This window comes from Dysidea avara, chromosome 9 (genome assembly GCF_963678975.1).
Source record: "Dysidea avara chromosome 9, odDysAvar1.4, whole genome shotgun sequence".
In the NCBI taxonomy this organism is placed as follows: domain Eukaryota; kingdom Metazoa; phylum Porifera; class Demospongiae; order Dictyoceratida; family Dysideidae; genus Dysidea; species Dysidea avara.
In genome coordinates, this window is record NC_089280.1 from 30,619,753 (window position 1) to 30,641,712 (window position 21,960).

The window sequence follows — 21,960 nt, forward strand, 5'->3', positions numbered from 1 at the left end:
TCATTAAAGACATCACCATGAACTTCACAAATGTTATGGAGTATGCAACAAGCCAGGATGATGTTTGGTACATTTCCTACAAACATATCAATCTTCTTACTTAGCCTTCTCCATCTAGCCTTCAACCTTCCAAAAGCCATCTCAACTACAACTCGTCCTCTTGAAATTCGATAATTATAATTCTTTTGCTGCTGTGACAATGGTGAATTGTGCGCAAATGGCTTTATTAGCCAGGACAATAAGGGGTATGCAGAATCTCCTATTAGATATACTGGAATAGTTCCTCCACTAACACGCAACACATCACCTTGAAGCAATTCGCCATTATTTACTTTGCTATATAGTGTAGAGTTAGAAAACACACGCGCATCATGGACACTTCCTGGCTATCCAATACAGAGATCTCTAAACAGTCCATTATGGTCAACAACGGCTTGTGTGATGATCGAATACCAACCTTTACGGTTGTAGTAGTCTGTGTGATTCATGGCAGGAGGTGTGATTGGTATGTGTGTTCCATCAACAGAACCTGCACATTGAGGAATGTCCCATCTACATTGAAAACCTTCTACTACAGTTTTCAAACTCTCACCAGTTGGAAAGCTGATGTACACTGACTGCAAGTTTTGTGCGATAGCCCTACAAGTTTCATGCACAATGACACACACTGTGCATCGAGCTAAACCAAACAGATGAGATACCATGCGGTATTCTGATGGTGTAGCTAGTATCCACAATGAAATTGCTACACGTCTTTCAACAGACACTGGCCTCCTCATGTTTGTATTCTGCTTCTCAATTAGTGGCTGTAACCTGTGGCATAGGTAATCAAACGTCTGCTTACTTACACGAAAATTATCTCTCCAGTCATGAGGAACAAAGCTATTCAGCACCACATCGTCCCACCACGTTGATGATCTCACAAACATCCATACACTCCGAAAACGGCGGTTTGAATCAACATGGTAAAAAACAGAAACGTAGCTTTTGTACGACGCCGCCTTATTTGCAATGTTCTGTTGCTATTGATAAAGCTTCTACTTGTCAAAAACTCACAGCACAGCTGTTGCATATGCAATGGCATGTCTATTCAGTTTTCCTGCCACTCGAACTGAAAATCAAAAAGGAATAATTGTGGGTTTCGCTATAACTCGATTTACTTCATTGTGAAGTGGTTTGTGTAAGTGGTGAATTTTGATTCAAATCGTATCGAATTTCTAGATTCGAAGTGCAGTATAAACACAGCGTTAGTATCCAAGTGTTCCGCATTGCCTGGAGTCCACTGAGATTTGCTATGTTGCTTTTGGAGCCTGAGAGGATGGCAACAAAAGCAACACAATGTCAACAATGTGTGATAGTGATGTGAAGTGGTAAGCTTAAGCAGCTCTCTGTGACTGTACTGAAAACTGACAGCATTTCTTTAGCAACTAATTTCAAAGATATTTAACAAACTGATCATATTACAGCACTTGACTGTCTATTATTATGTAATACAGATGATCAAATCTCGACACAGCCAGAGGGTCAAAGCTGTTAGTTTTCGTGAAATCTATAGCCATGTTTTTTATAAGCCACAGAACACATTGTCTATGGCCTTCGAAGATTGGTATTTTTATTAACCGGCCCTAATGGCACTCCCTTCCACCCACACGTCTCTAATGAAGGAACTAAAAGATTTTTGTTAAACAGAAAAGTACCTACAGAAAAGGCACCTATACAGACCTACAGATTAACTGCCCAGGGATCAATGGACAGACAGACACCCTTCAGCCATCTGAGCACACCAGTAATGTTGTGCCGATATGCATTTTTTCACATTTATCGATACCGATTATTTACCTATTCCTGTAACTGACAATTATGCTGATGTTAACCGATATTCTTCTATTCTTCAGAACAGGGGAGGGTGAGCAGAAAATCACCAAAAGTTTATGTGTGTAAATTGCATTTGTAATGATAATGTAATTAATTGCGTGGGTGGCCAATTTTTACAATGTTTCTACAGTTTTGCCACTAACCCCTTTCATGGAAAAGGAAGCCAAGTAGTTATAAAACAGCTAAGCCAGCTTATCAAACAGTGTTTTTAGTGGGATTCCAGACCCTTTGATTGACTAATTGTGTGGGCAGCCAGTAAATATACACAGCCTGCTGTAGTCTTGCAGCCATACTTTCACAAACAAACAAGCTATAAAAACAGTTACAGCAAATAAATGTTGCATCACTTACTGCTGCATTCACCGCTTTCACCTGTTCGTTGTTGTCATTAATGATTGATTGTGGTTTTCGGTTAATCGGCAAATTATTTCACTTTGTAACCGATACCGATACTTGTAAAATTAGCTAATATTGGCTGTTACCGATAATTCAAAGATTATTGGTGCAACACTGCACACCAGGATGTTTGTATCTAAGACCCTGTATTAGACACATATTTACTCACCACAGTGGTAACAAAGCCACAATGCTATATAATCTCTTACCACCAATTTAGTTTACTTATAGTGGCAGTATACTGAAGCAGAAACAACATTGTAATGCAACTCAATGCATTTACATCATTTGGTACACTAGAGCATGTAATTCTAGACAATGCATACATCTGTATCTGCTGCTTTTTCTGTCATGGTACCGATCTGATACTGATGTACAAAAATCACAACCGATGTATAGTTTTTACGATAATTGATCCGATTATTGGTGCAACACTAGTTGCTCCATCCTACCAGTATAGTGGTACCGTATAGTAGGTGAATCATCATGCTTCGTCACGTGTCACTACACATTAAACGATGACTGGAAATATGCTTTGGCAGGGAAAAAAGTATGGCAAATAAAAGGACAATTTGTCAAATTTGCCAATGATTTGTGCCGCCATAGTTTTCTAATATACAGTATGTGTTATGAAAAAATGAAGTGACTATGTTACTTGAACGCAGCTATACAAAACCGTTTTGTGAACTGTTCAGTTTTAAAGCTTTTAAAAAAAATTGCCAGGATTTAAATTTCAAGTATCTGCTTGTGACAAGAGAGTATAGTTAGTAATAATCTTCACTTGTCACACAATTTTTGTGTAGTGCAAGTTCTCTACTGGACAACTAGTGGCTTGTTTAAACCAGTGCATCCATAACTACGAATACATCAATGGGGAGAACAAATGAGTATTGTCCTAATACTTGTGCAGTTTCAACAAATATTGTGCATTTTAAAAATGTCTTGCTGAACTGTACACCTCTAGCTGTGATAATACAAATAGCAAATATGTAATTGGTTTGTGTAAGAGTGAGTAGTATTTATGCAGCCTGTTTTAGTCCCTGTAATTTGGTGTAGTAGAAGTGTTGATAGAGAATAGGATGACCAAAGAGATGTGACATGTCATTGTTATTATACAGGACAAGCTAGTGAAGGAGAGAAGTGTACTAGGAACAGACTTGTCCATTACTAGCAGTGTTATTGGGTCATTACCACTATCAGATTATTTGCCAGGACCATCAGGGCTCCCGTCAACCCCATCAACTTCCACTAGTGGATCACAGGCTTCCCAATATCATGTGAGCTACTGTGCTGTGCATACATTACATGTGTACACATGGGACCATGGACCCTCACACAATACAACACAATACTGTACATTACTCAATGCAGAATGTTGTTGTTCATACTTAGTACTGTGTAAATAATGTAGACAATACAACTCTGCTAGTTGCCATGTGATGTTGTGTGTGGTCAGTTTTACCATGGAGGTTGTCAGGAACCTGTTTCACTTATAGGCACTATTTTATATGGTATTACGTGTTGTTGTTGTTGTTGTTGTTGTTGTTGTTGTTGTTGTTGTTGTTGTTGCTGTTGTTGTTGAAAGCCAAAAGCTATACAGTACATATGTCACATAATGATTCTGAGTAGCCACAAAAGTCCAGTAGTAAAGCAATTAGCAAGAATAAGTTTGAAATATGAACAACTTGCCATGTGAACTCATTCAAAGTATATAATATTATTTCAAGAAACGTATTTTGCACTTGATCAAAGTAATTGTTGTACATTTTAGCCTGTACAAAAAAGATGATATTTTATTGCTACACAAATTGTTAATAGCTATATTATTTCTTTTGTTGCTTCATCATTCTTTGTTTGTCTGCGGAATGTTCTTGAATAGTGCCTTCCACTGAAGCCACATCAATTAAGCCCCATCATTTTTTCACCTTCTAAGACTGTCCATTATATCATCAACACTTCATGCTATAAAGTTTTGTGGTGATTTTTTGTCGTAGCAATTCACATCTTGAAATTGTTGAAGCCAGCATGTTGTCAAAGCTCTTATTGCAACTTGTCTATTCCAGTGAGGTCCAGTCAGTACATCATGTGATCCATGACCTCATCAGTGGCTATCAATAGTGACCTTATTGTGCTATTCTTTTGGACCCAGTTTTCTTCATTGGTGATTTCACGGAGGTCTCACTATTGTCAAATTGGCTGTATCAATACTACAATACTTCTTGGGTGTAGTAATGTTGTAGTGGCTGGCTGTTTGTCTATCTCATTTCTGCCACAGTGTTATAGCTTTTTTCTGTTATATTCTGTTATCACTCATTGTAGACAATATCATCCTTTTTGTACTTGGCCATATCCACAAGTGTTGCCACCTTTTAGCTAACATGCCTGTCTGTCTGTCCTCCATCTACGTATGTACAATTGCTGGACTTTGGGGCTCTCAGGGCTTGTGTAAAATATGTTTTAATGTGTGGCTGTGTGTATGTGAGTGTGTGTTTGTAGTGTGTTTGTAGTGTATGTGAGTGTGTGTGTGTGTGTGTGTGTGTGTGTGTGTGTGTGTGTGTTGTAGTGTGTGTGTAGTGTGTGTGTAGTGTGTGTGTTTGTAGTGTGTGTGTGTGTGTGTGTGTGTGTGTGTGTGTGTGTGTGTGTGTGTGTGTGTGTGTGTGTGTTTGTAGTGTGTGTGTAGTGTGTGTGTAGTGTGTGTGTTTGTAGTGTGTGTGTGTGTGTGTGTGTGTGTGTGTGTGTGTGTGTGTGTGTGTGTAGTGTGTGTGTTTGTAGTGTGTGTGTGTGTGTGTGTGTGTGTGTGTGTGTGTGTGTGTGTGTGTGTGTGTGTGTGTTTGTAGTGTGTGTGCAGCCGTGCACTTGCTGTATAGCAGCAACATACATTACAATCACAATCATCAGTCAGCTTATTGAGCTGTTGTATTGTCTATATTAGTCCCATTTGAGTATTTACAGTTTGCTCCTTCTGGAGGCTATTAAAGACTTCTCAGAGTCCTTGTACTTTGTAATTTGTATGGAGAATATTTAAACACCCAAAAGTTTATAAACTAATTTTTATCACAACTTGTAGTGTGTGTGTTTGTGCGTGCGTGCGTGCGTGTGTGTGTCCATGTCTCCATGTTTCACACAGTGGATGAAGGCCCAGGTGGGATTTCGGGTGCCCAGACCTTTGCCAGTAGGATGTAGTACAGCTTCCTGTGGGTTACTAGTCCTGCCCCAGGAGAATTTGCCTGTGCTGACTTCCAGCACCTGAGTAGCACACAGGTGTCCAAGTGCTGGTTCACAGAGTAGGCGTGACTATGCTAGTTGCTTTTTACTTTTTTGTGTAATCAAGCTAGCTGCTCACTAGCCACACAATACTATGTAGTTAGCTGCAATAGACCTGTTGACTACCAGTGAATGCACAAGAGAGGTAACATGGTACCTGTGACAAATCTCAGAATGGCAAAGAAATTATAAATAATTATATGTACTATAGGAACTATTATATATTTGCAAAGAAATAAGAAGAGTTTGTTCTATTACAGGTATTGGCAGTATTGGTGGTATTGGCAGCTCAGAAGTGGTATATAGAGTCACATGAGCTAGCAGACAAGTTATGATGTCTACTAGCTGGTAAGTAAAAACATGGCACCAGTTAGTAGTGACGTGTTTGCACAAAGAGATTTTGGGGTGTGGCTAAGATGCTATAGATGCCACACCCCTGTATTTGCAGCAGTAGATAATGTTACAGTCGGGTAGTAGTGACTCATTCAGTTGAGTTGGCAGACAACTAGATCCAAGCCAGGATACCAGTACTGGCTATTAAAGGATAAATAGTAGAGACAACTAGGGTTGTGCGTACTATACTGCACATCCCCCCCCCCAGTAATGACAGTATTGCAATGACGCACTGTCATATAGTCCAGATGCAAAAGATGAATTTTTAAACTGTTACTTCTGTACTTGATTTTTAGACTCAGAGGTTAAACGATGATGACTAGAGAAGTGGGGAAAGTCCTTCAATGGCCTAACCATTCAGCAAATTCAGGGAGTTCAGAACATTGTTGTATGGAGACCTGACCAAGCATTGTATCCAGGTAAATTTATGAGTGTATTGGTGCATAGAGTTAATTGTTTTTAACATGCAGTAGCAATGCCAGTATGCAAACATTTGGTGGCTTACACAAGCCGTGGAATGCATTTGAAACCGTAGCCAAAACAATACTTTAGTGTAAGGAAACTCAGCACAAGGACCCAGCATTGTAGCAGCTGCTTGTTAGACTTAAATGAATATAAAGAATTGCTGTTTTATGAAGCAGTAGCAACACCATTGTAACAGTACTACCGTACTGCACTAACTACAATTTCAATTCTCAGTTCCTGCTATTCTGGCTTTGGTGGGTCCATAGTGAGATAGTGATTGAAATCTTCATTATTATGAAACAGATTATTCACATTTTAAATGTACTCAAGTATGTACAAGACACTCGTACAGACACACATTCATTCTGCTACTATATATGTGTAATCATACTGGACACCATTAGAGACCAATAATTTAATACTTTGAGTGTTAGTGTGTACTTCTAATTAGTGCACGCTTCCGAGACAGGGAGGTGGTGCCGTACAACCTGCACCTGATTAACCATGTGGGCGGCCGAGAATAATCGCCATAAACACGCCATGGAAGCATGAATATTTCCACCTCATATGTGTTGTACATTTATCACTTCATACATGTATTGTACAATGAATAACAAATGTGAAAACATTACAAACTTGCCATGAGAGTGTATTCGTAGCTCCTTCATCACCATCCGATTGCAAGGAATCTCATCACTGTTAGTCATCTCTCTGCATATAAATAATAGCGCTTACGCGGCTTCGCGATCTTTATATATACGGCACACTGCCGCACTAAACAGCCATTTGCTGCTTGAGGGCCTACATATCACAATGATTTAATCACTTCTGTAATTACTCCAGCAAATTCATTGGAAGCCATCACACCTAGTATACCAGTACTACCCCTTTCTTCTCTCTTATGTTGTCCAACATCTTTTTGTCATTCATTTACTTTTTTTCGCCGTCAATTTCGTTAACGCCAGCTGTGATCACACTTACCTAATTAATCCACAAATTAATTACCGGATATTAAACTTTTGTGGCAGGTAGTGAGTATTACGACACAAAATTTTGACAGGTAGGCGCATACAAGCATAAAATTTTGAAGGATGATAGCATTTTTGTCTTAAGCTGTTTTCAAGCCACACAACTGTTTGGTAACCCAAGGTGTAGTTAGCATGCTTCACTGGTGCCACATTTATGGACCACTAAATGTTGTTTGTGGTACTCCTACAAACCAAAACTTAACCTATGATGGCTTCCCACAACATACACACAACACACATTTATGCCACTGTGTTACAACATAATTATATACTTTACTAGACAAAAACTAAACGCCATGCAGCTAGCTAGCTAACTCACTCATCTGGAATTAACCAACCATGTATCTGAACTTGCCCACAGCTTGTGTGCCTGGTTTAAAAACCGAAGCAAAGGAAATGTAAAGGAAAAAGCACAATAAATGAGGTTATATATATTTTTAAGGGGAAATGTATCCACTTTCTATTGGCCAGAATTTTTTTTAATGGAGCCATACAAATTATGATATATTCAAACATTAATGTATATATGGCTGCCTACACAAGCTTGCCATAACATAGTAAATCTTGTTGAGATGTGATTGTATTTGTTTATTAATCACCTGTATCCTGTGGCCAGCAGGATGATGCAACATTGACGAACATTGGGCAGCAGTTAGAGGTCTTCATGCTTAAAGCTCAACACATGTAGGAACTGGTTTAGATACTTTAGGTAAAGAACCAGATGCAGCTTGTCTGATGAGTAGACAACTGAGTGAGGGCTACATATGTAGGGGCTGTCATCTACCAGTGCTGCACTAATAGGTTTTGTTTGCTTCATTTACGAACTCACTGGATTATTGTTGACTTGTGGTTATGCTGGAAGTGTGTGGGACCAAACTTAAGTGACAGGTGATACCCATTCTTTATGCAGTCTAAAATAAAACATTTTGCCAAAATGCCATATTTTCTCTCAGGTGCTCTTAAACATCAGTTATTTGTTGTAGTCCACTGGACTCAACTTTCCAGAACTTTGGAATTGTTTCAGGACGCATTTGTAAATGTCAGGCATACTACTGTCTTGTGTGCATAATTCATAAATGGCTCAGACCACGAAGTGGTTGCATGCTATTTAGAATTGTATGAAGAAGGTGAAGTTGAACATATCAACGGTGTTTGACCAGTTTTCTTAAAATAACAGCTATGTTTACAGCTCAAAAAAAAAATTTTTTTTTTATAAATAAAATCTATATAGTCCCACAATCGAACCCACCAATCGACCTTTGATTAGCTTGAGAAAACCTACAAGGGTGGGTGGGTGGGACCGTTGATATGTTCAACTTCACCTTCTTCATACAATTCTAAATAGCATGCAACCACTTCGTGGTCTGAGCCATTTATGAATTATATTTCAGAAGGCTCAGTCTCTCATATCAACGGTGTTGTTTGTAGCTGAATTGGACAGAACTGCTCTACCATATGACAGATTGTCAGATGGTTTATAATAAAATTTCTGAAACACTGACTCAGAACTCCAGTCAGCTGCCTTAAGAATGTCATTGGTGGTAATGCCAACTTTTGCAGCTGCAGAGGAAGATGCACCTCTGGTGAAATGTGCTGAAAATATTGCAGTGTCTATCCCAGCTGCAGTTAACACAGCTTTAAGCCAACGAGCCACTGAGCTGGAAGTCACAGCCTTGTATGGCTTGATGAAAGAGATAAACAACCTTGTCTCATTATCACGGATGGGCTTGGTTCTATCCTCGTATGCTTTAAGAGTCATTACTGGGCACAATGTAGGATTTTCAGGTAAGGAAGGAAAAAAGAAATGAGCTATCTGTGAACCTTGCCTGGATTGCTTTGCTAACACATTAGGATAGAAACACATACCATCTGGTTTGTGTACTCTTCTTTTCAAGTCTAGCTGAGATAAGTCTGCTGATCGTGAAGGGCGTGTAAGGGCAAGCAACATGGCTAATTTCCATGATAGATCTTTCAAGGGCAGGGATTGATTTTCTCCCAGACCTTCTAGATAATTCAGCACAGTCTGGACATTCCACGTGCTAGTATATCTAGGTAGTGGAGGCCTATCATGGAAGATTCCCTTCAGTAGTCTGGATATTAGTGGGTGTTGTCCCACATTATAACCATCTACTTTCTCATGTACTGACGAAATGGCAGATCTATAGGAATTTATTGAACTGTATTGGTACCCTTCTGCACACAGCTGTGCCAGGAAATTGGCAACATTGGTTACAGGTCCAGAAAATGGATTGAAAGACCGTTCAACACACCAGCTATGCCATTTTCCAAACAGTGAGTCATAGGACTTGTTTGTTTTGGTCCTCCATGACTTGAGGAGCAGTGCTGTAACTTCTTCTGAAAGGTTCTGACTTCGGAACTTATTCCTGAGATGTGCCATACGGCTAACTGAGGAAGAAGTGGCATGGGATCTACGCTGATTGGCTTCCTCGGTGTTGGAATGATTAACCGAGGATGGTCTATCAACATGTTCAGAAGTGTTGGAAACCATGGTTGTGCCTTCCAGACAGGAGCTACTAGCACTACTTGAGTCTGTTGGGATTGTACTTGTGCAAGCACCCGACCCACCAGATTCCATGGGGGATTCGCATAGCACTTCATGGCAGTCCAGTCCTGGAGGAATGCATCTGTTGCCAGTGCATAAGGATCTGGCCGCCAGCTGAAGTAGTGTGGGCACTGGGTGGACAGTCTGGATGCAAACAGGTCCATGTCTAGGGGTCCATAGAGGGTGGTAATTTTCTGGAATATCACAGGGTTCAATTTCCAGTCTGTCCTGTCCAACATTTCCCGAGACTCTGTGTCGGCTATTGTGTTCAGTGCACCTGGCAAGTGTACTGCTGTAATGTGGATATTCCTTTCCAGGCACCACATCCACAGGTTCCTTGTGAGCATCACCAATTCCCTGGAGACTGTTCCTCCCAGGTTGTTTATGTAGGCTACTGCTGTGGTGTTGTCGATTCTCAGTAGGATGGATATTGAGGTCTTGGACTTTGCAAAGGTTTTGGTTGCCAGAGTCGCTGCAAGCAGTTCGAGGCAATTGATGTGCATCGACCGTTCCTGCTGGGACCAAGGTCCCCCTGTTCTCTGTCTGGAGCAGTGGGCACCCCATCCCTCCAGGGATGCATTGGATTCGATCACTAGATCTATATCCCTTTGTACAAGTGTCTTGCCATTCCACCTGCACATGTTGCTGTCCCACCATTCCAGCTCCTCCAGACACTCTTGTGTCAGAGGAACTTGTGCTTCGTAGCATTGAGAGCTCTGCTCCAATGTGTTGGTTAGAGCCATTTGTAGGTAGCGATAAAACAGGGGCCCTGGAGGAAGGACACAATTTGTAGCATTCATCTTGCCCAGTAGTTGTGCAAGCATGCGGGCTGAGACTGATTTTTGCCTTGCTAGTTTGCGAGCCTCTGCTCGAATCTGTTTGATTTTGATTGGAGGAAGCCTGATCTCCATTGCTACTGAGTCCACAGACAGGCCCAGGAATTCTATCACCTGAGCTGGATTCAGTACTGATTTCTTGGTGTTTACAATAAATCCCAGACATTGTAGGAGGTATAGCATTCCAGTCACCTGGTCTAGGATCAGGTCCCTGGACTCCGCCAGAATTAGTATGTCGTCGATGTAGGCTATTAGCCGTACACCTCTTTCCCTGAGAATGGCAAGTGCTGGTTTTAGGGTTTTTGTAAACACCCAAGGAGCTGAGGATAGGCCGAAGGGTAGGCAGTTGAATTGGTAGGCCCTCTCTTTGAAAGTGAACCTGAGGAACTTTCTGTGGCTTGGGTGAATGGGTATTGAGAAAAAGGCGTCCTTTAGATCTATTTTGGCTAACCAGTCCCCCTGTCGCAGGATGTCTTTCAATGTATGGATGCCCTCCATCTTGAAATGTTCCTTGTTTACAAAGTTGTTTAGAGATTTGAGATTTATTACTGGGCGTTTCCCTCCATCTTTCTTGGGAACAAGAAAGAGGTTCGAATAAAATCCTGGTTGCTTTACCGGTACTATCTCCCCTATTGCCCCCTTCTGTAGTAACTCGGTTACCTCCTCTGATATCAGGTGAGTCTGCTCTGCAGAGTATTGAGGACAGTGAGGTATTACAGATTGATGTGGCATTGAGGAGAAATCTATCAGATAACCCTGGATTGCATTTAGGACCCACCGGTCCTGTGTTACCCTCAACCAGTTTGGTTGGTAATGAACTAGTCTCCCTGCTGGGGGATGGTTTACTAGTGGGGGAATTATGCCCAGGCATGCTAGGTGATTTTTCAACGTACTTTTGAAATCTATTATCAGAAAATTTTGAACATCTGTATGCGTCAAAAGGTTCATTTGTTCCACTGGGGCCTCTGCCCTTGCATGGGACGTCTGTATCCTCGGCCACTGTGATTTCCTCCCCTCCTTGGCCTCTGGCTGTACTGGTATCCCCCCCTGCTGTTGGGGGGGACATTTCGAAAAAACTGATGCTTGTTGTCCTTGTGTCCAGGGAGGTGGAATCTCATGGCCTTGACTTGGTCCACCAGCTCTTTGGACTTCTGAGCAAAGGCTGGCCCAAATAAGGATGGGGCAGCATCAATGAAGTTGTCATCCTCTTCAGTTAAAGGGAGGAGTGCTTTGTTCATCTGAGTGATGATCTTAGTCCTCCTCATGTGGTTAATTCTGGCATTTGCATTGCCAACCAGTTCAATGGCTGCCTTTGCAGCATTAACCGCCTGTCTGTGTGTGACATTGTCACCTTTGGCGTCAGCCTCAACAATGGCAGTGAGAGGTGCCATGGCATCTAGTACAGCGCTTTGAATTGACCCCAGTTCTCTATCTGATGCCTTTGCAGTCTGGGAAACCTCCGGTTTCATGTAGGCATCAAGCACTGATGTCCTTGTGGCTGGGACTTTGGGAAGGGCATAGGCATTTCTAGTTGTCAGCCGATTTGCACTTTCCAATCTCTTGGAGCATTTCTCTTTCAAGAAGGCTGCTGTCTCACCAGTGACTTCTGCCAGTCTGGTTGGTGGAGCAGTCTTGGCAGTGCGAGTCTCAGTATCTGACTCATGAAAGACTACTTGTTCTTCATAGTCTGGGTCGTCTGACAGATCTTCCCAGTTCCTAAACTTTGACACTGGGCTAGGTGTTCTACTCCGAGAACGAGATCTGGAGTGTCTTGTTCCACACCGGGAACGTGAATGACCCCTGCTCTGTGATCGCGAGTAGCTCCTACTCCGGGATCGTGATTTGCCGTCTCTATGGCCTGTTCTACTCCGAGAGCGTGCCTTACTTGGGGAGCATGTTATTCCACTTTCTCTGCTCCGAGAGCGTGGTGATCCTCTACTCCGAGAGGGAGATCTACTCCGGGAACGGGAGACACGTGGAGAATATCCTCCTCTACTCTGAGAGCGGGATCTTCGCCCTCTCCGAGGACTGTTAGATCTGGTTCTACGCCCTCTCCGAGGGCTGGTTCTACTTCGAGAACGGTGGCGTCTCTCGCGGCTTCTGGAGCGACGAGACGATTTCTTCTTCTTTGATTTTCGTCGTTTGATCGAGTTCACATCTTCCCGCAGTGATTGAAACTGGTCAGACAGTTTCTGAAGCGTCGCATTGATGTCAGTCATCGTTGAAAGTAGACCGCGTCGTTCTTGAGCTGTCACACGTGTTCTAGCTAAGAAAAAGGTCGATTGGTGGGTTCGATTGTGGGACTATATAGATTTTATTTATAAAAAAAAATTTTTTTTTTGAGCTGTAAACATAGCTGTTATTTTAAGAAAACTGGTCAAACACCGTTGATATGAGAGACTGAGCCTGAAATATAATACATATCAGCCATGTCATACATACCACTATTACCCTCAGTATCATCAACATCTCCAGTATTTAGTCACATGCTCTGAGATCTTAGCCCTAGTCTCATCAACACTCTCTTGATGTTGGTTTACCCAGTAACCAGGTTATCAACACATATACCACAAGCACTCTGTTCTGTACATTGAAACACATCAGCAACACTGCTCACCACAGGATGGTACAAAGGATATGGACACTCTTGTCCCACAACTGGATGCCAGGTGGCCATATGCTCCACAGGTGAAGCATATAGCCAGGACCCACAGTCTGTTACGATATTGTGGGGGTGGTCTGTTCTGGTATTGATACTGCCCCATCAGTGGTGGTGACTGATACTCTTCTCTCCTGTAATTGGGCCACAACTGATCAATGCATTGGGGGTGTCTCTTTTTGTATCCACCCTGGCTACTGTCACGTGGCTTCCTTGCTGGCACCGGCATATATCCAGAATCTTATTGAGCAGGCTTGTTGGCCTTCTTAATCTCCTTCTCGTCATTGGAGTCATCTACTTAGGAGTCCACTTTGTAGTGGTGATCAGCTATTAGGATGTGTTTCCACCTCTTGCACGGCCTTTGCACCTTCATCTAAGCAGGAATCGGCTCTAAACAAGGCATTTTTGTTCAAGGGATCTCCTGTCAACTTCTCCAGTTTGTTGCAAGCCAACACAATGGAATCCTGCACTCCAGAATTAAAATTTAACTGATGTTAGTGTCCTTTCTTTTGAAAAGTGTTGGAAATCTTTCGTTAGAGCTTCTTCACTGCCTTCTTACGCTCCGCTACCGAAGCCAAAAGCTTATCTTCAACCACGAACTGATCTCGCTCATCAGCTTCTCGAATATGTCATGTTCCATCTTCTAGGAATAAGAGGAACATGGCCAACGTGTCTCAAACTCATGTGGCCTAGAGTGAATTATAGCACACCACTACATACTTTTATACTAAACGTCAGGTGCTGGACATGATGTAACACTACCAGTATTAACGTGGGAGCTCATTTTCTGTCTTGACTAAGTAATTACATTGAAATGCAAGAAAATGTACATCCTTCAACTGAGGGCAATTGTAACACTTAATCCATCCATGCAAAAACATATTCTGTACCTTATTATGTATTTGCTTAGTTCAAGACATGCATTTACAGGACAAAGATCAGGAGGTTTTGGAGTCTCACGGCAACTGAAGGTCTACGACTGCCAGTCTGGTCTCCATACATTACCCTATACAAGATCTAGCTTGTACTAGTAAGATCAGGTGAGCTATAGCTGTATGTTAATATTATATTACTTCTATATGTGATCAATAAACTGTTGGGGTGGGGCTAGTACTGTGTATAATATAAAAAGCATGCAAAGAATTGAGATAGTTTTCTGCAACTTTATTTAATATGCTACATACTACAAATCTATTGTAATACATAATCAGTTAATCGGTTGAAACAGGCAATGTCAATCAAGGAAGATATTTTTTAATAGCTCAAAGAGAAGCAACACATCAAATTTATTCAGTCACAAAAAAATATCACCTCCCTCCAAGGATTGATTACACACAACAGAGTGTTATTGTATTATTGGCATACCCCTTCCAAGCCACAGAGAAGGCAGTGGGACAGTTCAAGGGTAACATCATCCAACCCGAAATAGTCAACCTTTCCTGCATGTCATGTCAGACAACAGATAGATACTGGCCATGCCATACAGCACCATTGTAACTACTCATTTTTCTGTTAAATGCAAAATACAAGCTGTTGCAGTAGGTGAAAGGCACGTCTCGAGTTCAAATGACATTGAACAGCAAAGAAATCAAGCTGCAGTGTTAACCATTGTCAAGTTACACACATTTTTAGTCTCTACGTTACCCTGTACAGGACCTGGCAAGATTAGTTAAACTTATACTATAGATTATATCATACTCTGTATATCACCCGACTGGTGGACCACCATCACTTGGTTGGCTGAAACATCAAGTTTTCCTAATGAACATCACAGGGTCCCACTACTGTTACATACTCACATTCAGTAAGTTGTTTTGTAAACTGCAAGGGTTGTACCAGTCAGTTACCAACCAAACTGAACTATAAAGGAGCACCCAAAGGGGCCATATAAAGGTTCCAGTGTATTGCAGTGTACATTAACATTAAGAATAAAATTATGCGATAAGTGTAAAGACGAAAATGCCTTACATTCTAGAAATGTACAGAATCTTAATCACCATTTTGATGGATCTATCTATTTAGGTGATATTGTGCAGCAACAAAACTACAAATACATGAAAATAGTAAGAAGAGAATATCCTGATTGCCTGGCAGACTCCTGTAAGCGTTCGAGCGTTAATCGGATGGCTGCAGGTTCGAGGCTGCCCAGGTCCAGTCATGGATTTTTTCTTCTTTCTCCTACTTTTCACAAACATACTTAGTGCAGTTACTATAAACATCTTAGGCCTTTGTAAGGCCTTCTGGTATACAGACTCTGCCTTTACCAGGTACTTTAATCATCATAATAAAACCAACAGTGTGATCAGAAGATGTGCGGCACAATTGCACAGCAGGTTTTAAAGAGCACATCATTTTATTTGTTTATTCTGAATTTTAATAGTTTTTGTACTCATCTATAAGAGATACTTACAAGTCAAAGTATAACACTTTTCATACCAACATGTCCTACAAGTGTGACAGTTTCATGTAACAAGTCCCGATGTGTGATTCATCCAGTAAAGAAAGAATTGTCACCTGTTTATGGAACAAAAACACTGGAAATAAAGATGTTCACAAGCCATTAGAAAGAGAAATGTGCATGGCCCATGTGAAGTGTAACTTACAAGAATTACATGAAGTTTTGTTGTCCGGAAGAAGAGAAAGGATACAGTAAACAATTGGATATATTACACTAGTAGTTTGATTAAATGCAACTAAGTAAACTAATTGTTGTCAAAGAGTAATGAATTTTGTGAGCTCTTTGTGTGAAAGAAGGTCAAGAACACAGCTAACAACCAAAGAGAAGGTGTACCAGTCGAAGTAGGGACAGTGGGCCCTCTTTTATTAAATGCATGAGACAATAAGTTGTGTGTGTATACAGTCGTCATCCAACATAATTTATAAATAATTAAATGGTTTGTGCCATATGTTGATTAAAGCTATTAGAGAAGTATACCAACTTGTTAAAGATTGCTGTCCTGAATAGGGCTGAGCGATACTACCGTTTTAGCGATATATCGCGATATTTTGAAAGTATCGATATCGCGATATTTTGTTATTAACTATTGTGATACCATGCCTTACATTAAAAATCCAATTTGTTATGCAGTACTTGGCTAAGAATCCTTGTAAATGATAAAGTCCACCCATCTGGTTTCCCCTGCAGAGAGGTGTGAACACCATAACAACCTCAAAACATGTGTTACAATAACTGTTACTGTAAACAAGGATGATAGTGGCTAGTTTGCTATCACCTATAAGGACTTCCTGCAGGAATGCTGAGCAATACATTATGTGGCACCAGCTATGATTGACTTATTTGTAAGTATCGTGAACTATTCAGTATCGTGAATAGTGGCTTTAGTATCGATCGTGATACTAAAATGACCGTATCGCTCAGCCCTAGTCCTGAATCGTTACAGTGCAAAATGCAAGCAGGATTAGTGCAACTTACAAAAATTACGTGAACTTTTTTCTGGAAGAAAGTCAAGAATACTGCCAACAAGAGAGCCAACACTGAAGAGAAGGTGTACCAGTCAAAGAGGGACGGTGTGTCCTCTTTTTGTATTTAGCAAAAGACAAGCCATTTGTTATGGTAGAGAAATACCAACTTGTTGTCATCTGCTGTTGGATCATTTCAATACAAAATGCAAGCAGGATTTTCTTTACGCATCTTAATTAATGTACTAATTCTGAAGTTCTGTAATGTGCAGATTAAGCCTCAGATAAGGTCTGATTTGTGACTCATTAGTAAAACAAATTTACAAAACTTGTTAACATAGCTAGCCAGACATCAACCCTCAAGGTCACACAAGTCAGTGACCTTAACAAGAGTTGATACCCAGGACTATGTTAGTAACACATGTGACATATTGAGGTGAGCTATTTGTCACCCTCAAAATCACTGTATGTGACTCTGATAGTGAACACTTGGACCATAATAGATTATCAGTAGACTAATATTGTATGTCGAGTGTTTAAAGGAATTAACTTTGCTCCAATTACCATTGCTGGCAAAGATATGTTGCATATATTCAGCACTGCTGTTACTAAAGATTATTAGCATACCATACAGCTAAGAATGGTGCATTAGGTCAACCAGTGATTGAAACAAAATGGATGCCACCATACAATGCCATTAATACGTATTTTGGTATAGCAGACACTTTGGGACCAAGAAGTTTTGGCTGCAACAAATCCTCTTTTACAAGTAAAATTATGGAGCCCAGCAGGTTGAGGCCAAAATCTTCATTGATCTTTACAATACTTCGTAGTTATTTTTTATTGTTTATTGCTACTAGTAAATGGCACTAATCAGCCATGAAGGACACAACTGGTTTAGTACACAAGGAATAATCACAGTATTGGCCATACAATGTATGACTATAAGATATGTATGATCAGAAACAACATGTTAACTGGAGGAAAGAGCATCAAGTATTACCTGGGGACTAGATAGTACCATCATCACCAAGATCTACTAGAAGGATAATAAGTGATGTTAGTGAATCCCAGGCAAACCAGTGGACTCCTTATTACAACAATAATTAAGTACATTACCTAAAGAATCATTCAAGCTTTGTAACTCAGATTTCATCTGGCCAAGCCAAGTCATCGGACAGTTTAAGATAACAAAATGCAAAGGCAGGAGGAAGAGGAGGAGACCTTGAATATCAGAAAATCATTGACAGATTTGCTTGAGTAATAAAGCTATCCAATGATCCCAGCACTGGATACAACATTGAACAACTTGCAAAGGAAGGGAAGCAGTACATTCAATTGCCATATGTGGTAAAAGAGCACCAAGTATATCCTGGGGACCAGATAACACCATCATCACCAAGATTTACTAGAAGGATAATAAGTGATGTTAGTGAACCCCAGACAAGCCAATGGACTCCTTATTACAACAGCAACTAAATACATTACCTAAAGAATCATTTAAGCTTTGTAACTTAAGTGTTAAGATAACAAAATGTAGGGAGGGTATCCACACAGTAGATTACTTATGGTATATCACCGTATGCCTCAAATAGATTGCTAATGATGAATTTCTTGCATGTCTGGAAGAAGCACAAATAATAATGTTAGTTATGTAGTATTATATTTAGTGAAAGATTAGAGGCGGAAACATGTGCAAGTCGGATACATGACAAAGTAAGGAGACCGACCAATGCAACATAGCCATTTGCATCTTGTTGCAAGGATCTAGAGGTGATATTTCACTTTTCCATCTTCTGCTAGTCACCATGTTGTCCTGTGTGAAGCAGACAAGGATGATAATTGGCAGGAAATTTTTTGTAAACTGTCTTTTGCAAGAACATAGTAATGAACACATGTTTGTTACATTTTTAAATGGAATCATTGCAAACAGAGTTTTCGCACTTAACTAAGATATGTTACAGTGGGACCTGCTTTAAGTGACCACCTGAGAATTATCACTTGTTCATGAAGGTGTAACACTGGAAATGAAGATACTCATAAGCCAGTATAAAGGATATTGACTTAGTCCATGATGGGGGTATACATCTTTAACTTAGTAATAAGGCAACCAACGGTAGCCATGGCAACATTCAAATGATATGATGTAACAGAGGCAGTGAAAAATGACATACAATACAATACATATAGTTAATAGTTAGATTAACTGACTAGAAGATTAATGGTTAGATTGTGTAATTATTGAAAGGATTTGTGGCAAAGAAGGGAGATCAGGTAGCACACTGTAAGAATGATACAACCATTTTCCTCTTGCTGCAAGGATCTAGAAGTAATAGTTTTTCACTTATCTTTGTACTATTGAACCTTCTAGTCACCATGTTGCCCTTGTGTGACTTCAGTAAAAATGCAAAATAGCAAAAAATTTAATATACTTACAAAAATGTATTAGTTACACGTATGCTTGTATACAAGTTACAAAATGAAATGATTTAAATACTGCATACTACAGTGGTCCTTGTATTCAGTGACCACCTGTATAGAGAGACCAATTCTCTACTAGAGTCAGAAGTTAAAGGAACAACTATAGTACAGTTGACGCAACAGATTTTATATCGAGACAATTTACTTGTTATTCTACTGAGCAAACGTTTGCTAGTAGTATTTCTGTTTGGACTATGTAAAACACATCAAGATGAGCATAAAAGATATCAATGTTCCAGATATGAAGTGTCCAAGTTTTTACTACACAAACAACATGAAGTAAACAAAGTTATTTGTAGTGAGTTGTTCACACGTTACAATGAATTACTGAATGTATTTTGTTGTCCAAGGATAAAACATTGCATCATGTATTTCATTTATGAACACAACACCATGTGATGGATGGTATGGACCTCTTCCTTGTAATCCATCAAGTATACAGCCACAACTAAACCAACAGTAGGTAGGAGCATCAGTCTTATTCTTAAAAATTCTGTCTTGTAGAACAAGGGTTAAGAAAATGTGACACAACGTTAAACCTAGATATGTATAAGAATTGATGATAGAAACTGTTGTAGATTAAATAAAACAATTTGTATGCATAATTTTGACAAAGTTTAGTACACATTAAAGACGACAGTATAATGGCATGTAATATTCACATATAGATGTATATTCAGTTAGAAGCAGTGTATTGAACCTGAGATAAAACTGAGTCACAGTGAAGACAGTACACCTGATCCTAGTATTATCAATCACTACCTCACTATGGACCCACTATACCAGGAGTGAGAATATTGAGATTTTAAAAAATGCAGAAATAATCCGTCCACAGACAACTTGAAATCTAGGTAAGTGAAGGGAATTATCTACCGCAATTGTGAGGAACTATTTGCAAATACCATATATGTGTAGAAAAAGGTCAAGAACAGGATGGCCAGCAAGAGAGCCAACACCGAAGAGAAGGTGTATCAATCAAAAGGGGGACCAGTGTGTCCTCAAGCAATAATGAGTGGCATGATATGGATCACCCAAAAGTCAGCATCACTAAACCCTATATCTACAAATGGACTAAACAGCTGGTACAACGTACTGTCTGTACTATTCTCTGGAATGTTGTAGATGTAAATGGATGAAAATTAGGACTGCTGTTGTCTACTGCCGCCAGATGCACTCATTGGGTTATACCTTACTGACTCTTGTGTGCGAGATCAACCTTACCTGCTCATCCTGTTAGAGAACAGACAAACCCTGGGGAGCACCATCATCACCAAGATCTACTAGAAGGATGACCCATCCACCACTGCCAGCTATTAACAGAAAGGACACCAAAGGATGACCAGTCTTGTATGACATGTACAGACAGAAGTTGATTTGCAAGAATTTGAAAGTATTTTTATGATACTCTTATAGAACACTACAAATGCCAAATATTTTAGTCACAATACAATGCATGACAAGGGGGAGTGCAGGATAACAGTTAGTGCAAATTACAAATGTCTGCAGGAAGTTCAAAGACAAGCCAAAACCAAGGCAACAAATAGTAGCCATGGCAACATTCAAATGTTACACAACGGCATCACATGACATAATAGAGACAATGAATTGTGACATACAATACATATTGTTAGTATAGTAGTAATGGTTGGATTGACTGGAAGATGGAGGATTGGATTGTAAAATTGGATTTGTGGCAAAGAAGGGATATCAAGCAGTACTGTAAGAATGATGCCTCTCTGCAAAGATCTAGAAGTACTAGTATTTGTACTATCGACCCTTCTATTCACTATGTGAAATGTGCGAAAAATGCAAAATAACCAAATCTTTGTTACATTTGCAAAATTCTATACTTATATATATATATATATATAAGTAAAGGTATAAAATGGAATGGTTTAACTAGTGCTTATTGCGATGACCCTGGATTCAGTGATCACCTGTATAGAGAGGCCATCTCAGCCAACTATAAATTCATCAGATGGAAATTTATACAATAATCACATGTCTGACTAATGCAATGGTGCCTTGCACAGCAAGACCAAACAGTTTTGTGATAATGCAGCTAACACTATTGGAGACAATAGTAATCTTGTAATACTTTGAATATTGTTATACTTTATTCAAGTGTATGCTTCTATTTATTGTGCGCTTTTCCAAGCCAGGAAAGTGGTGCCATACAACCTGTATCTGGTTAGCCATGTGGGTGGCCAAGAACAAGACTAATCATCATTGCCGTAAACCGGAGAAAACACAAATATTTCCACCTCATATGCATTGTACAATTATCACTTCATAGCTACATGTATTGGACAATGAATAACAAGTGTGTTAAGTGTATGAGAACATTACAAACTTGCCATGCGAGTGTATTCGTAACTTCTTCATCACCAAAGACTCTCATCACTGGTAGCCATCTCTCTGCGTATAAGGAAGTTGTGTAGTAGCGCTTATGCAGCTTCGCGATCTTTATCTGCAACAGCCGTATGCTGCTTAAGGGCCTATATAGCACAATGATTCAATCATCTTGTCACAAGGTTATATATTCTCTTTGGAGACATATGTCTACTTTTTATTGGACAG

At 40.0% G+C, this 21,960-nt stretch overlaps 1 protein-coding gene and 1 long non-coding RNA gene across 3 annotated transcripts in view; one reads left to right on the top strand and one right to left on the bottom strand.

Moving 5' to 3' along the window:
• Window positions 1-21,960, top strand: part of LOC136267056 (uncharacterized) — a 47,026-nt gene that overhangs the window by 2,956 nt on the left and 22,110 nt on the right. The window contains exons 2-5 of one of the 2 annotated variants that reach the window (XR_010706469.1): window positions 3,390-3,548; window positions 5,796-5,883; window positions 6,225-6,347; window positions 14,410-14,519. This is a non-coding gene — a long non-coding RNA (uncharacterized lncRNA). Of the gene's footprint in view, window positions 1-3,076; window positions 3,549-5,795; window positions 5,884-6,224; window positions 6,348-14,409; window positions 14,520-21,960 lie in introns of those variants that run through there. The other variant, XR_010706468.1, reaches the window with a different exon arrangement.
• Window positions 11,731-13,103, bottom strand: LOC136267043 (serine/threonine-protein kinase fray2-like). The gene is made up of 2 exons (XM_066062107.1): window positions 12,883-13,103; window positions 11,731-12,837 (listed from the first exon to the last, which is right to left on the bottom strand). Exons 1-2 carry the CDS (start codon window positions 13,037-13,039, stop codon window positions 11,765-11,767), a joined length of 1,230 nt encoding a protein of 409 aa, XP_065918179.1. The 5' UTR covers window positions 13,040-13,103; the 3' UTR covers window positions 11,731-11,764.

What these genes read in the sequence shown, in the direction of transcription:
- LOC136267043 (XM_066062107.1), bottom strand. Translation starts at nt 13,039, where the DNA reads ATGACTGACATCAATGCGACGCTTCAGAAACTGTCTGACCAGTTTCAA. An exon ending in CCGTTCTCGAAGTAGAACCA is followed by an intron (nt 12,838 to 12,882) that starts GCCCTCGGAGAG and finishes GTCCTCGGAGAG; the next exon opens with GGCGAAGATCCCGCTCTCAG.